The 16,427-nt window shown below is 41.6% G+C and overlaps 1 protein-coding gene across 2 annotated transcripts in view; it reads right to left on the bottom strand.

The window, feature by feature from the left end:
* The window catches only part of LOC5578544, a 625,448-nt gene that overhangs the window by 292,493 nt on the left and 316,528 nt on the right, over positions 1-16,427 (bottom strand). For both annotated transcript variants that reach the window (XM_021853771.1, XM_021853772.1), the window contains exon 5: positions 12,131-12,274. In XM_021853771.1, the coding sequence (XP_021709463.1) occupies positions 12,131-12,274 (144 nt within the window). The remainder of the gene's footprint in view (positions 1-12,130; positions 12,275-16,427) is intronic.

Below are 16,427 nucleotides of genomic sequence, written 5' to 3'. Positions count from 1 at the left end.
GCGAACCAAGGTAATGGAGGACGAGAAGAAGTGGATTTTCGACGGAAGGAATTATGACCAGTGGGCGTACCGGATGCGTGTGTTGCTGGAGGAGAAAGGCCTTGTGAAGTGCATCGAGGAAACCATTAACGAGGAAGATTACGCTAAACTCCCTGAGGACTCTATGGAAGTCAAGACGAGGAAGAAGCAACAACTCGAGGAAAAATGGAAGCTCGATCGGAAGTGCAAGAGCCTGATCGTCCACCGCGTCTCCGATAGCCACTTGGAATACGTTATGGGAAGGAAAACTGCGAAAGAGTGCTGGGATAGCATCCAAGGAACTTTCCAACGTCGAGGTCTTGCCAACCGGCTGTACTACCGTCGTAGACTTGGTTTGCTGAAGTTGAAGAGCGGTGCGAGTATGCAGAATCATTTGCTGGAGTTCGACAAGCTACTGCGAGGACTGAAGATGACCGGTGCCAAGGTTGAAGAAGATGATGCGATTACCCAACTTCTTCTTACCCTGCCAGAACAATACGATGGGCTGTGTACGGCGCTGGAAACGATGTCATTCGATAAGTTGTCCATGGAGTTTGTCAAGAACCGTTTGTTGGAAGAAGAAGCGAAGCGTTTCGTGAAGAACGATTGTCTCGATGAAGACGGAAATACCGAATCGGCGTTTGCTGGAAAAAGGTTCTCGTTCAAGTGCTACAACTGTGGAAAGTTAGGGCACAAGCGCTCGGACTGTCGAGTTAAGATGACGGAAGACAACGGTAGAAAGTATTCAGAAGCTAGCGGAAACTCACGAAACTTGACGAAATACAACGGACCACGTAGAGGTAAAGCGAACGTGCACTGTGCTACGGATATTGCGTTTGTGGTGACCTGTGAAACGGAGCTGGCCGCAGCAGTCACACAGAAGACCGACAATTCGTTCCAGTGGTTTCTGGATTCAGGAGCATCGGACCACATGGTGAGAGATAGAAGTTATTTCGAGGAGCTACAACGTTTGCCAAGGGAGATTTCGATTGCTGTTGCGAAGAGTGGCCAATCGCTGACCGCCAAATATGCTGGAACTATCCGGACCTGTACCGAGGTGGAAGGAAGAATAATATCATCCATTGTTGAAGAAGTGCTGTATGTCCCTGGGTTACACCTAAATCTATTCTCCATCAGTCGTCTTGAAGATAAAGGTATGTCAATCACTTTTGCGGGCGGGAAAGTGAAGATAGTCAAAGATGGTCAAACTGTTGCAACGGGACGGAAATGTGGAAGGCTCTACCAATTAGACGTTTTATTGAAGAAGGAAGCTGAGGCGTTATTGATGAAAGATGATGAAGCTGGTCTGTGGCATCGACGATATGGTCATCTTGGAGAAGCGAATTTGCAAAAGCTGTGGAAAAACGGAATGGTGAGTACGAAAGCTACGTTACTGGAATGTGTGAAGCAAAACCCGTGCGAAGTATGTCTGAGCGGAAAACAAACCCGACAACCGTTTGGAGTTGCAGAAGGACAACGTTCGACTAGGGTACTGGAGCTGGTACATAGTGACGTCAGTGGACCGTTCACGCCTGGAACGTACGATAGCAAGAGATTCTTTGTAACATTCATTGATGACTTCAGCCACTTTACTGTTGTGTACCTGCTGAAATCAAAAGATGAAGTTTTAGAATGCTTTGAAGAATATAACGCAAAGGTAGCAGCTTATTTTGGTGTGAAGATTGCAAAAATTCGATGCGACAATGGAGGAGAATATACTAGCAAAGCGTTTCGATCCCTATGCCGTAGAGAAGGAATATCGTTGGAATATACAGCTCCGTATACACCTCAACAGAATGGAGTGGCGGAGCGAATGAATAGGACCCTCTTGGATAAAGCTCGTTCAATGATATTTGATGCTGGATTACCGAAAAGTTTGTGGGGAAAAGCTGTCCTAATGGCTGCATATTTGTCAAATCGTAGTCCAACCAGTGCGCTGGAAATTTTGAAGACACCCTACGAAGTTTGGTACAACAAGAAACCCGATATCGACAATTTGAGAGTGTTTGGTGCAGTTGCACACACCCATGTGCCGAAGCAATGCAGAGGAAAGCTTGATCCAAGGTCTGAGAGGAACTACATGGTTGGCTATGCAACGAACGGCTACAGAATCTTTGATCCCCGGAAGAAGAAAATATTTGTGAGCAGAGATGTTGTGTGTGATGAGAATAGCAGGAAACCTCCGACACGTTCAAGAGATTTCAATGATGAACTGGAAGAAGAAGAACCGCAAACCGATAATGAACCCGTGATAGATGATCAAAATGAAGCTAAAGTACAAGATGAAAATCAAATACGACAAATACAGAATAACGATGAAAATGAACAGAATGTTATAGAAGCTGCAGGTGTCGAACAAGCTGGAAATGTTGAAGATGTTGTATCTGATCCGAGACGGAAGAGAGTACATGCTGTTGATGAATCGTTCAGTGATCAACCAGTATCGAAGCGATTGACGAATCCTCCTGTCTGGATGAATGACTACCACGTGTCCTATAGCAGTGTTGAAACTCCGATGGCCTATGCGTTGAATGCAGAAGCTTTTGTTGAAGAAATACCGAATAACATTGCTGAGCTGAAAAAGAGAGATGATTGGGACCGATGGAAGGAAGCGATTGAAAGCGAGTTGCAGAGTTTAAAGAAAAACGGAACTTGGACTTTGCATCCGAAGCCAAAAGAGAAAAACATCGTGGATTGTAAATGGGTATTCCGGATCAAACGTGATGACAACGGCAACATTGAAAGGTATAAAGCGCGGCTTGTTGCCAAAGGATATTCGCAGAAGAAGAATTATGATTATACAGAGACATACGCACCAGTGGCACGAATAACAACGTTCCGGATTATGCTGAGTATAGCGAATCAATTCAAGTACACCATAAATCAAATGGACGTAAAAACGGCGTTTCTGAATGGAAATTTGAAGGAAGTAATTTACATGTACCAGCCAGAGGGATTCGAGGAAGGAGATCGGAACATGGTGTGCCGTTTGCAAAAATCGCTTTAGGGACTCAAGCAAGCACCACGAAGCTGGAATGAGGCGTTCAATTCGTTTGTTTTGAGCTTGGGATTCAAACGATCCAACTACGACTGCTGTTTATATTGGAAGCGTACTGGAGGAGTGGTCGTATACTTGTTGCTGTATGTAGATGATATTTTGCTGATGACAAACAACCTTGAAGAAATTCAACTTATCAAGAATCAACTTTCCGAAAGATTTGAAATGACAGATATGAGAGAAGTTAAGCAGTTCCTCGGAATCAAAGTTGAACGATATGAGAATCAAATCAAGATTAGTCAGCCCAAATACGTTGATGGAATGCTGAAACGTTTCGGAATGGAAGAATGTCGACCAACATCAACCCCAATGGAACCAAAGCCGCAGTTTGAACATGAAGGAAACATAGAACTGACCAAGCAGCCTTACAAGGAGTTGATAGGATGCTTATCATACTTGATGCTATCAACCAGACCAGACATCGCCGCCGCAGTCAACACTTTCAGCCGATATCAAGCAGCACCTACATATAAGCACTGGAGCCACCTGAAAAGGGTTTTACGCTACCTAAAAGGGACCAGAGATTATGGATTAGTGTATCGCCGCAGAGCTGATTCCAGTCCGCTGATAGGATACGCAGATGCAGATTGGGGAAACGATGGTGAGGACAGGCGATCTATTTCTGGCTTTACATTCAAAATCCATGATGCAACCGTTTCGTGGACTACAAGAAAACAGAACACCGTAGCTCTCTCATCGACAGAAGCAGAGTACGTTTCATTAAGTCAAGCAGCATGTGAAGCAATTTGGCTAAGAAATGTGCTACAAGAATTTGGCGTTGATATTTCCGAACCGACTAGAATATTTGAGGACAATCAATCGTGCATACGAATTGCTGAGGAGCCTCGGGATCATCGAAGAATGAAGCATGTGGATATTCGATTCCACTTTATTCGAGAATGCATCCAGAACAAGATTATTCGGCCAGTTTATGTATCTACAAAAGAACAAGTTGCTGATATATTTACCAAAGGCCTACCAGCAGGACCATTTGCACATCTTCGGGAGAAGCTGAATCTCTTCGGTTGAGCGGGGGTGTTGATCTAAGCAACCGGAAGTCCATGTCCATGATCAAAGCACCCATAGAGGAAGTGACGTCTTCTTTTTCTTCTTCATTCCTATTCCAACTACTAACCAATAAACACGTATTATAAAACCAAACCGCTGCGCCTAATCAATACTTTTGTCAGTGCTGTTACCCAAATTACTTAGCTAGACCCCATGCGGTGGAGTTACCGATACTACTTTACGTCCGTTCTACTCGATCTAGTCCCCGAGTGAGGATCCAGCCTACACAGATCGCTGCCCGGAACTCTCTGGCTAAGACCTAGTTTTTTTTATGCAAGCATCTAGGAGTTTAAAAATCTTCTAAAGACTGGTCTACCTACTTAAAATAACTCTCCTAGGATCCCTTTCACCTGACTTCCCCTCCGGAACCACCTCGCAGTATTACTGCGAAAGAGAGATGTTACGAGCTGCTTGCACCGCTTCGTTAGATTTCAACGTATTCTATCATTGTCATGCAGGCTCCTGTTAGTAGCTAGCTACGCTCCCATTTCCGCCATTCAGCGACTTATTAAGAAATTTGCCCATCATGCTAAGCCCTTTGGCTCCTGTTAGTGTTATTGGTAACGTGCTATACTTCGCCATTCAGCGATCCTGTTAGCATAACCAACTTTGTTCAACTGTCGCCATTCAGCGACCCATCTTGGAACTAGTTGATTCTTAACGAAGAAATTTCCCTCAACACCGACCGTGAGCTATTTAGTTCTCGAACTTTTCGGTTCTACTCGGATAATCCCCGGTGGTCGATCTATCTTACTCCGACCGAGAGTTCTACGTCGTTGAAAAATCTTCCGAAAATAGACCACGAGTCATGTCGCGCTCCAGTGTTACCACACGACTCGGACTGTCTATCCACTTGATCGTCATACAAAGCCCGTTGGTTCACGCTCTACTTGGATAGCCCCCGGTGGTGAATCTACCCAACTGCTTCAGAGCTCCCCGCCGTACGAAACTCGGCCCGAATGGTACCGTCAATCACTTGTTTGCTTTTCTCTCCATTTCCACCGGAGAACGACATTGTCTTTACCATATGGAACCTGACTTCTCCGTGTGTCCTGTTCACCCATTTCGACAGGTTTGGGATAAGACGATAGGTTCACCTTCTATTCGCAGCTTCATCCCACTTCTGCTGCCACTTCCTCATTGTGTCGATTCTTGCAGTATTCCGAACTCTTCTAGTGCCCCTGGCTTCGTAGCACTCATAATCTTCTTCCAAAACGTATGGTCGATTGGGATCATGCCGGCTATGACACATGCCGCCTCCGACGATATGGTGCGGTAGGCATTCGATACCCACATGGCCATCAGCTTGAACTTACTGGTAAACTGAACTCGATTTCTCTTTGTCTTTAGCGTAACTACCCATGCTGGACTAGGGATGTTCCGATATTACAAAATATCGATATTTGATTCGATACGATTATCGAAACAAAGCATCGATACCACCGATATATTGAATCATAATATCGATATATCGGAAAATCATATGATATATCTGAATGCAGCAAAATTCCTAAATCGCTTAGAGACCTGCCTTTTAATGCTCAAGCTTATTGATGTTTTGAAGCTCTCTGGTCTTCACGCCATCTCCTTTGCAGCAACGACATAATCGCCGTTATTCCCCTGTTCAGCGCATTCCAGGTGCTTTCATGCTAGTACATGTTCTGCACGATGTTGTCCGGATTTAGGACGCTTGAGGTTTCTGGCATTATCTCGCGTCGTGTATCCCTGAATCGAGGGCAGTCGAATATTACAAGCTCTGGAATCTCCTCGATATTTGGACAGGCCGGACAATGGGGAGATTCTGCGTGTCCGAATCTGTGCAGATATTTCCGGAAGCATCCATAAGGCAGGAAAAAGTTAACTTCTCCATGTTTTCTGATCGTCCGCACCGACACGTTAGGAATGAGCCTGTGGGTCCACTCTCCTTTCTCCGAGTTATTCCACTCCTGCTGCCACCTGGCCATTGTGTGTGGCCATTCCTAGTGTCCCTTTGCTGGTAGCATGCGATTTCTTCAGCCAGAGTGATGCAGATTGGGATCATTCCGGCGATAACGCACACTACCTCCGATGATATAGTGCGGTAAGCACTCGCCACCCGTATAACCATACCGTATACCTCAGTATGGACTATGATACAGTCGCCAGAAGACGCCTCGTGCTGCTTCTTGGTCCTCAAATGTTGGGCATGATCCTAACTACGGTGTCTGCTTTCGCTGCCTTTTTGCAGGCATAATATACGTGGCTGTTGAAGTTTAGCCTGTCGTCGACCATTACTCCAAGGTGATTTAGAGAGCGTTTCGATGGGATTGTGTGTCCTCCGACGTTGATCTCCAACTGCTGAACCGCCTTGCAGTTGCTGACCAGCACCACCTCCGTTTTATGATGAGCCAAGCTGCTTGCTTGACTCCAGTCATCCACGATTCAATGGTGTCTAGCGATTCCGCTGTCAGATAAGCGGATCGTCGCTATTTGCATACCCCCGTATGCTCTTCTCAGCCAGATGGACTGCGGTGCTACTTCCAGGTTGCATTGAGACAACAGTGCATCCCTCACGTTGTCTTCTGTTGTGATCTCGTTCAATTCTCTACATTCGATCACTGTCTCCTGGGATATGGCTCTCACACTTGATTCGTTATCCAGCGACTTCACGACGAGCTCCCGACAGGCCGAATTCTAAATCGACGGATCTTTTTTGAGCTCAAAGAGCATATCAACTTTCTTGGTGCGCCTGGTTCTCACCATGTTATCAACCACCTCCTTCAGCTCTGGATCCTCCCTCACTCTTCTGAGAATCGCCGCGTAGGGTGTCTTGCCACTTGCCTCATTGACAAGATCATCGCTCTTGAACCTCTCACGAGGTGACTGTCACTTTTCTTGCTTCTTCGGTTCCTTTCTCTTTCTATTCTTCTCCTTACGTACTGCGTTTTTCTTCTTCTGGCTTTTCGCGGTTCGCCATTCAGTGCCGTTATTCTGCTCGCTGACGCACTCATTGTCGCTTCGCTGCTCTTTGGGATCTTCCTGTTCTCCTGGTGTATCCCTCGTTCTTTTTTCCGAGCGGGTGGACGGATTGCTTCTAGGCGTTTCCTGTGAAACGGATGTTGCATCCACCGAAATCAATGCATTTTCTGCTTTCTCCGCTCTAATCCGCAATTCCTTCTGTCCGCGTTCTGCGGCTGTAACGGCGGACTTGATGCTCGTCACCAGCTGTTTGATCCTGAGATGAACGATGTTTTTCGTCTTGACGAACTCATAGAGTTCATTGACCTTCCTCTTCACTTCCGACAGCTCCGAATTCTCATGCTGCCGGTCGTCTTGAGGGGTGCTACTCCCCCTTCTTTGGTGTGAACACTTGACTCAGGAAGCCTGCATCCCGCTGGTTTCCCGGTGCCTAACTCGACGTGCTGCATCTGCTAGTGCTTGCTGCTACCGTCTATGATATCACTAGCGATCTCTGTATCATTCCGCTCCTTGCGAATACTATCGCGTCTTCGTTTGCTCCACTTCATCCAAATCGATTATTTGCTCTATTCGATTGGGTCCCCCCTTCGAGCCGCTATCTCTACTCGTTCCATATAGTCGCCTCTAGTGATCCCATGGTTGTCTATGCAAGCAGGGAGGCCATGCTAGGGTTGACACAATCCTTTATGGTGGTTGTGTTCAGTGCCGGAGGTCAGGAATGTTACATCTGAGCCTACAACTCACCGAGGTTAGTGACGAGTTTCGAACGCACACGAAGGCCTGCCAAAGTTTTATGAGAATAGAGGCAGCCTCGTGCTCAACTTGATCGATGAATCTTGCACGCTGCTCACCTGTGCCGGTCGGATTGTTTTCGAGAACCATTTTCACCGGGTTGTTACCGACATTCTGGTGACATGTCCTGATCACTGCAACCTCTCATTTTTTTAAGATGTGATTCACATAAAATATGAACGATGGTCGGTTGTCGGTCATAAATATCGCCTTCTATAGTACCCACCTCGGCGAGTGAGTCCGCTAACTTATTACCCAGAAAAGAGCAATAGGAAGGGACCCAAGCCAAGGTGATAGTATATGATAGATCCGATAAAGCACTCAGGGTAGATCGTATTTTCCTGAGGAAATACGGAGAATGCTTTACTACCTCATTGAACGAGTAGCCACTGAGGCTATCCGTAAAAGTTGAGTATTGATCAGATGGAAGAGAGGCAATTTGCTCTAATGCGTAATGTATAGCCGCTAGTTCCTTGACATATACGGAGCAAGGGTTCTAAAGTTTATGGGTGGCGCTATGAATTTCATTAAATACACCAAAACCAGTGGAATCATTTGGTTTTGACCCGTCGGTGTAAAACTTTTTGTCACAGCTGACTTGACCGAACTTGTTTGCAAAAAATGGTGGTATGTACTCCGAGCGAAGCAGATCTGGAATTCCACATATGTCTTGTTTCATGGACAGATCAAACACTATAGAGGTATCATAGAAGCTTGGGAAACAATTACGGTTGGAAACATTTGAAGAAGAGTTAATCTCCAAAATCATGTATAAGTAGAACAAATTCATTAATCTTGTCTGCGGATTACGTTCGATCAACTTTTTGAAATTCTCAATTACCAATGGGTTTGACACTTCACAGCGTATGAGGAACCTTAACGACAGTTATATGCAACTATCTGATAAAGGCAGTACTCCTGCTAATACCTCCAAACTCATAATGTGAGTCAAGTACATGTTGCCTAGCGCGATCCGAAGACAGCGGTATTGGATACGCTGGATGTGAGTTTTCGCGGCGGATTGAAAACAAAAACTACCGTATTCGAGGACCAATAGGATCGTTGTTCGATATAGCTTTATCAGATCTTCCGTATGGGCTCCCCATCACGTTACTGTGAGTGTACGCATGAAGTTGATTTGTTGTTGGCAGTGATGAGAAAAGTACTGGAGCAAACATTTACCGCCTCTACATTTACATCTTCCTACACGACCATCAAAATCCAAAGCAAACCATGACCGTTCAAAACCAAAAGGTAGCATGAAATTGAACTTGTTTATATGTATCGCAACGGAATGATTGTGCTCTTTCTGTTGGAACTAATAGATTTCAATTAGTTGCAAACACTAGCGAAATATTAGCGATTGAATGATTTAACACTTTTTTCAATCATTCACCTTGGAATGGCTGCCCGAAAACAGTTATAGTGGAGAGACAAAAACAGTCAAGCAGTGTGTGAACTGTTGGCAGCGCAACGGCTGATGGTATTGATGCTGCTTTGTGTTTTGGTTGAATGGCAGAATCGATGAACTGTGGTGAATTGTGGTCACAGTTCCCAAGACTGGTTGTTGGCACTTCTGATACAGACATTTGATGTGCTTTCCCCAGGTTCACTTGGAATCGAGCCAGACCCCTAAGTACATTAGGACATATCCCGAAAAGATCCTCGACCGGTATTATGATTCGAACACACGACTCTCAGCATTGTCATACTGCATAGCCTTTTACTGCACGGCTTGTAAGAATATGTCAATTCATATTCTAAACTTGAACATTTTTGATTATTGAAAGATATGCTTTATAAGAGATCCTAAATGGTACAATAATGATGTAACAGTAGTTTGAATACACTTTAAGAACAAATTTTAATATTTTGTATCAGAGTCGCGCCTGCTCTGGCCACAGCAGCAAAGCAAGGGTGAAATTCGTAAAACAGAAGGCTGTTGGATAGTGAAGGAGCAGCAGCAGAAGCAGCAGCAGAGTGAAGACTTCCCTGTTCGTGGTCATGGCGGCGCGGGTGGGATGGTTCTGGGTCTGGTTCTAGTCAGTGGAGAATGTGGGAAAATATGTTGGGTTAAATTAAATCCAGCAACGTTTTTGCATCTTTTCCTCCGGAACAGCGGATGTCGAGTGGGTTTGCTTTGCCAGAGCATGAGTGCGACCTACAAGTGCGATAGAGTGCGCGACTGTTTTTGTTTGCCGTTTCATCCTGGGAACGTGCGCGAGCTTTTTGTGAATTATTTCATAAGTGTAATTTGCATATTGCTGAAACGAGATCAGGCTCTCGTTAAATACAGTCGAAGTGAAGCGTCGAGCTAGCGATTTAAATTTTAAGCTTATTTACGAATATACGCTGCACGTGATGCGGCAAATATGCAATACTCTCCAGCTTTGGGGAAAATCTCAGCGGACTGGGATTGTGTAGCATTTCGGTGAAGCAGAGAAACGAAAGCAGAAAGCATCAACGATGATGCAGTATGCGAAAGTTGACACTGATTCAGTGTTTCTTAATCCGTGGTTCGTGATCCTGTAGTTGTTTTTAATCCTAAAATTCCACCTAGAGTGCTTCGTGTGAAATAAAATGGAGACTCTAACATAATCCTTTTATAAAATATATGAACACCTGCAAAAATTGAGATGTTGACAGATGTTCAACGAAATCACAATGTTGATCACTTCCATATGTTCCAAATTCAGGTGATAACACAGCGCAACAAAAATGACATTGTTGCGTGTCTCAAGGATCAAATTATGTGTCTCTAGAAATTTCCCACCACGTCACCATTTTTAGCCACAGGTCGCCAAAGTTGTATAAAACATTGGTTTTATTGATGTTTATCTAAAATTTGAAGTAAATTTTATCAAACTTTTTTGTGATCTTATCCACCAAGCATGCAAAAAAGGACTTAAACTTTCGTTTTAGATATATTTTGGTTGAAATTTCACGATTAAATTTAGATTAAACCGATCTTTTTCAACATGTTTGCAGTCTCCATACAAAATTCTTCGTTTCTTTATATGGCAAAATACAATAATTTTCTAAACCATCAAACAATAACTTTTCCGCATCAAAAATATTATAAACTTTGATGATAAGTATTGCTATACACATAAAATTTGAATTCTGTGGCAAATTAAGCAAATAAATTGCCTTACAAGCTGGCAACTTGCATGCAGGTTGGCTGAAATAGTCAAATTTTGCATTTTCAACAACCAATATCTCAAAAACTAGACGTGCAATGCATTCAGCAACCCTTAATTAAGTAAATAGAGATATTTTGATGCTGGAGACAAAAACGTGTTCCGCAGTGTTATCAGTTTAACGTTAATAATTTAGTTAAACTGAAAAATAAAACAAAATCATCAATTTATAAAATAATAGCTTAAAACATCCAAATTCGTATCATGTTTCAATGAATCAACTACGTGGTTTTTCACAAAAGTCTTTGCAAAGGTTAAAGGCATTAGAATAATTAAAATTATTTTTTCTAATGAAATATATTAATTTTAGACCTATAAATCTGGAAACACAGTTTTGCTTCTGTTAGAGAGATCATATCAATCTAATTTAATAGATAACTGTCAAGATTTTTCTGGCTGCATGATAATCATTCAAAGTTTGTTAAACAATGGGACTTAATGTTAGTTCAACTCTTAATAAAATTCCAATCTTGTCGCTCCCTTGTGAAGACTATCCACATATTCGTTTCATCATTTGTAAAAATCTTCTACAGACTTCCTTTACCTTTGAGTCGCATGACCGATGTAGACCGATGTTTTAAGGATTATATAAAAAATCTACTTCTCGCAAAATTTTGGACAGGATTTTCAAATGATTGTTGACAGGATTATCACAGAATGTTCAATAAGATTCCATAGAAGTTTTTTTTTATCGAGTTCAATAAAGAAGATTTGTATCATTTATTTTGTTGTATTATCTTTATCATTTTTAGCTTAGTTGTTTTCAGGATGATCATTAACTCCCCACTGTCTGCATTGAATACCAGCTTTTTAGGTCAATAACTGTATCATTCATTTTGAGAAGTTTAATTTTGATGAGAGCTTCGAGTGTCCTGTCCCACGATCAAACCGTCCCCACCCGGGAAAAGATTGAGAACCTCTCCCGTAAGAGCATCGAAATTATGGCAGCAGAAGGCGTCAGAAACAAAAAAAAACCTGCACCGAATTTCGGATACGGATGTTGGGAGTGCTAGATTTAATCGGATAAAATGCTTACCTAGAAACCACTTCAACTGGGCCGGAGGGTTTCCGTAGTGCGAGACACATTTTACGGTGGCCATCGCTCCGGAGTCTACGGTGACGTTGTGCCCGGGAGGAACATGGACTCCTTCGTGTTCCAGTCTAGGTCGTTGTGGTGGAACTGCAAATAAAAACAGCAAACGATAAAAGTTAGATTGGTTCATTCTGGCTGGGCGCTGTGAGGGTTTATGGAACATAACTTGGAGCAGTAGATTTGCAAAATCAGTTTATCCCGTCGAAGGCGCGCAATTTATCGATTTGGATCCGGTCTCGAGCTTTTTGAAAATTGAGTTTTAGTCGATTCAATAGCATCCCGTGGTTGGACTGACTCTGCTCGGGTAGAGAACATGAATATGAACAAATGAAATTGGCTTTTGATCCGTTTGAAAGTTAGATCTGCTGATGCTGTACATGTTATGGACACAGAATAGTTTACACCTTGCTATCATACCATGTCCCAAGTTTAGTTTCTACAACGTTGGTAGGGACTTTTTGGAGGAATGTTATGAAACTTATATGTAGACAAATTGAGACAAGGATAAGGAAAAAGTCTTATATTATTTTTGATTAGTTTGATCAAGCTCATAACTTGAAAAATATTATCAATAAAAATGTGTCTATTGGAGGGCTGCCAAATTTCTAAAATGGGTTGAGAATTGTGAAAATATTTCGCATTGTCGTTAAAATATATGCTAGCCAATATTGAAATAGATTAATTAGGCCAAATGGAACAGTGTGAATTTGACTGAAAATGGTCGAATTGTTTTAACTTTTTTTTTAAATTATCAATAATTTTTTAAAGAATGTACAGTAACTAGGTGTAATCACGGCGTGTATATAGGAAAGGTTTACAAAAACAACACAAAAACATAGGCATCGCTAAATCTTTCAGCATTCTTTTTATTTAAAATGTTTTGTTCCTTAGAGTACATTATTTTTAAATGTAATCGTTGCGACAAAAAGTCTCGTTGGTCTTAAGTACGATGAAAGTTTCATATCCAAAAATAAGTTCATAAAATAAATATACAAACATATATTTGGGTTCGTTTAGTAAAAAAAAAGAACAGTCCTATATCATTTTGAGGATTTAATGAGCTATAGGACACTTATTCGATAAGATATGTAGGCAGTGTTGATAGACTCACACTCAAATCTCAATCAATACGCTCTCCCGTGAGAGCTAACTCATTAGAGATCGGATTCGCAAATCTCACGCTTGAGTTTTTGATGCCAAATCACTCAATCGACTCAAACCGTAAAAAAATGATTTAGTCGCAAAACCCGTCAAAAACTCGTGAAACCCGAATGTTGTTGTTAACGTTAGAAATGATTACTATAATTTTACCAGACTAACAAGAAATTATTGTCGTATGTGAGTAAACAGTGGAAATACGAGACAATGAGTTAAAAATGTGAGCCAACTCATTCATGATTTTTTGACTGCTGAGTTGCGTGATTGACAACTCACGCATGAAAAATATCAATCGTGAGTTATGAGAAATTGAGTTTTTCACAACACTGTATGTAGGAAGTTTGGCTGTTAACTTTTTTGTACTGTGGAAGTATATCGAACCGAGCACTGTCCTCTCATGGTTAGAATACATTGTTTGTTTTTTCTTCTTCTGTCTTGCATTAAACCTCTGCTGGGACATAGTCTGCTTCTCAGCTTAGAGTTCGTTGAGTACTTAGTTATTAATTGAACATTTTCTTTGCCAATCAACCGTAATTCTTATGAGGTTCAAAAATAGTAGAATGGATCAACATTACAATAGTCTACGAAAGTAAATGGAATATGCTTAAACGTCCTATACCCCAAGCCTTAGCAAAAAGCTTAAAAAAAATCCTCATTAAGCATACTTATTATTGAGGCACCCGGAGTAAGTGACAATTCAAAGACTTTTTTAATAGTATTGAAATTATTTTGATGAATAGAATAGAATTTCAAAATTTAATAAGAATATTGTGGAAGATATTTGCAGTTAAATCACACCATAAAAAATAATTCCACCGTGAGAGTGGTTTTCTGACAAGCATGACAACAATAACATAATTTTTACAATTACTGTAGATTCTCTTCTTCTGGCTGTGTGTTCCAACAGTGCAATATTTTGCGCGAAAGATTATTCTTGAAATTCAACAGAATTTAGATACATTAGTCCATAAACCGAAACCGCAAAATCAGCAACCGCCATTCAACATCTCCGTGAGTGAGTAGGATAAAAGTGATGCAGTGAAATAAATGTTCACTTGCTATCAATCGTAAGAACGATCGTTACACCGTCTGCGAGGAAAAGTGCGCGAAACGCTACCACGCTGCATGTGTGGGACTATCGGAGGCAACTATGTGCGCTCTTTTTTTCCAAAAACATCCTATGGATATGTGACGGATGTTTATTGGACTTGGACTCGTGATCAGTGCTGGGAATGGTAATAGTAGTAGGCTTGACTTTTCGCGAAAATCACGTGGCTCTCCCAGTACAGTAGTTCAAAAACGTGAATCTCATCAAGTAGCCTATGTTGGGTGCACGAATTTTCTAAATCATGAGTGTCATTGAAGGCTCTAAATGCGGGAAATGCAGCGGGAAATAGAACATTTTTCTACAGTAATTTCGGGTTGCCCTTAGCAACGGGTGTTTTGCAATTTTCAAGGCATTTTGCCTACAGCAGCGATGGGCGTGAGTTTCACTGGCTTCGCTGACTGTGATTGGCTTTGTTTGGCTACTGTAGAGTGAGTTTCAGATTTTTTTGCAATTTCTCATCGTAATAGGCTGATTTTGATCACGCCAATCTGTCATGAAACGGCCTACTTTCCTGCACTGAAGTTTACAGTGCGGGAATAGCCATTACGTAACTGGAACCAGTGCTGTAATGATTCATTACGCAACGCTTTCTCATTACGCCACTGTTTTTAGTTGCGTAGTGAATCATTACACAACAATTTTTCAGAAATTGTAAAATGATGGTGAATGCACTCCGATATAATTTCTGATATCCTCAAGTGGGCTTCTACGAAATTGCAAAAAATGTTGTACGCAACTCGTTGCAGAACTTGATTTTTACAGCACTCGTCGTAATTATCCTACTCGGCAAGCCTCGTAGGATAAATTTACGACTCGTGCTGTAAAAATCACCATTCTGCACCTTGTTGCGTAAAATACTATTTCCCAACCCTGCTCGTGATGTCATCGCAGACGATACTGAAACTAATGACTGCTACACTCATCACATGACTTGCGAAGCTGAGATCGAGGAATTGAAGGCAAAAGTGAACGATATTATGGATCTGCTTACAACGATGGTACCTGAAAACTCACAACCGGAGACGTATGACCAGCATCATTCTACTCCCTTTTCACCTCCATCGTATGGTAATCATCTGTTCGATGCAACGAAAGAATCAAATGAGTGCGAATCTATGAAAAGCAGTGGTAATGGCATATTTGAGGCTCGATCCGATTCTAAAGATACCTTCTGTCTGTTTTTAACTAACGTCGACCGTAGTACTACCAATGAAGATATTGACAAGCTTGTTTGTGAGTGTTTGAATATCAAAGACCATGAAGAAGTTAGGGTGAGGCGACTTGTGTCAAATCAAAATGAACGTGAGCAGATTACATTTCTTTCAAAATAGTTTTCAACGAAAAAAGGAAGTCTTTGGCAATGAAACCTTCTACATGGCCTAAACATAGAAAATTCAAAGAATTTATAAACCGTCATATAATTTGGAAACCTAATCGTAGCTAATTTGTACCTGTATTGAATGTTATGTTCCTTGTTCTGTTAATCCTTGCTTGAAGTTTCTAATTAGTGTTACACAATTTGTATTATCCTGTCAATTGTTTTGTAATCAAAGTAAAGTAAGACCTCATGTATTGTATTTGTTATATAATATTTAGATCACATTTTAATAAGACCATGAAGGTCAGTTAAAATCAAAAATCAAATAAATAAATAATTGAAACACGTAAGCAGCTTACAAACAAGCAGGTTTTCCCATTTTGTACTTCTTTTGGATTGATACCATATTCAAATTATACATGTTTTCAACATGAAATATGGTTAATTATGTGATCATTGGCAACGGTAAGTATTATGAGGTAGATATACAAGTTAAATTTAATGTGCCCACTTGCCCCGCAGAGTTGAGTAACTGCAATTTACAGTAGATTTTTGAGACTTTCTTCATATCAGCGAATACAGGGTGCGCCATCTTTTTCGTCGGTCAATTTCTATATATGAGGTATTTTTATTTAATTTAAACTTTTGCAACTTAT

This window comes from Aedes aegypti, chromosome 3 (genome assembly GCF_002204515.2).
Source record: "Aedes aegypti strain LVP_AGWG chromosome 3, AaegL5.0 Primary Assembly, whole genome shotgun sequence".
NCBI classification, from domain to species: Eukaryota; Metazoa; Arthropoda; class Insecta; order Diptera; family Culicidae; genus Aedes; species Aedes aegypti.
The sequence above is the reverse complement of the archived record's forward strand: the minus strand, read 5'-3'. Positions and strand labels throughout refer to the sequence as shown.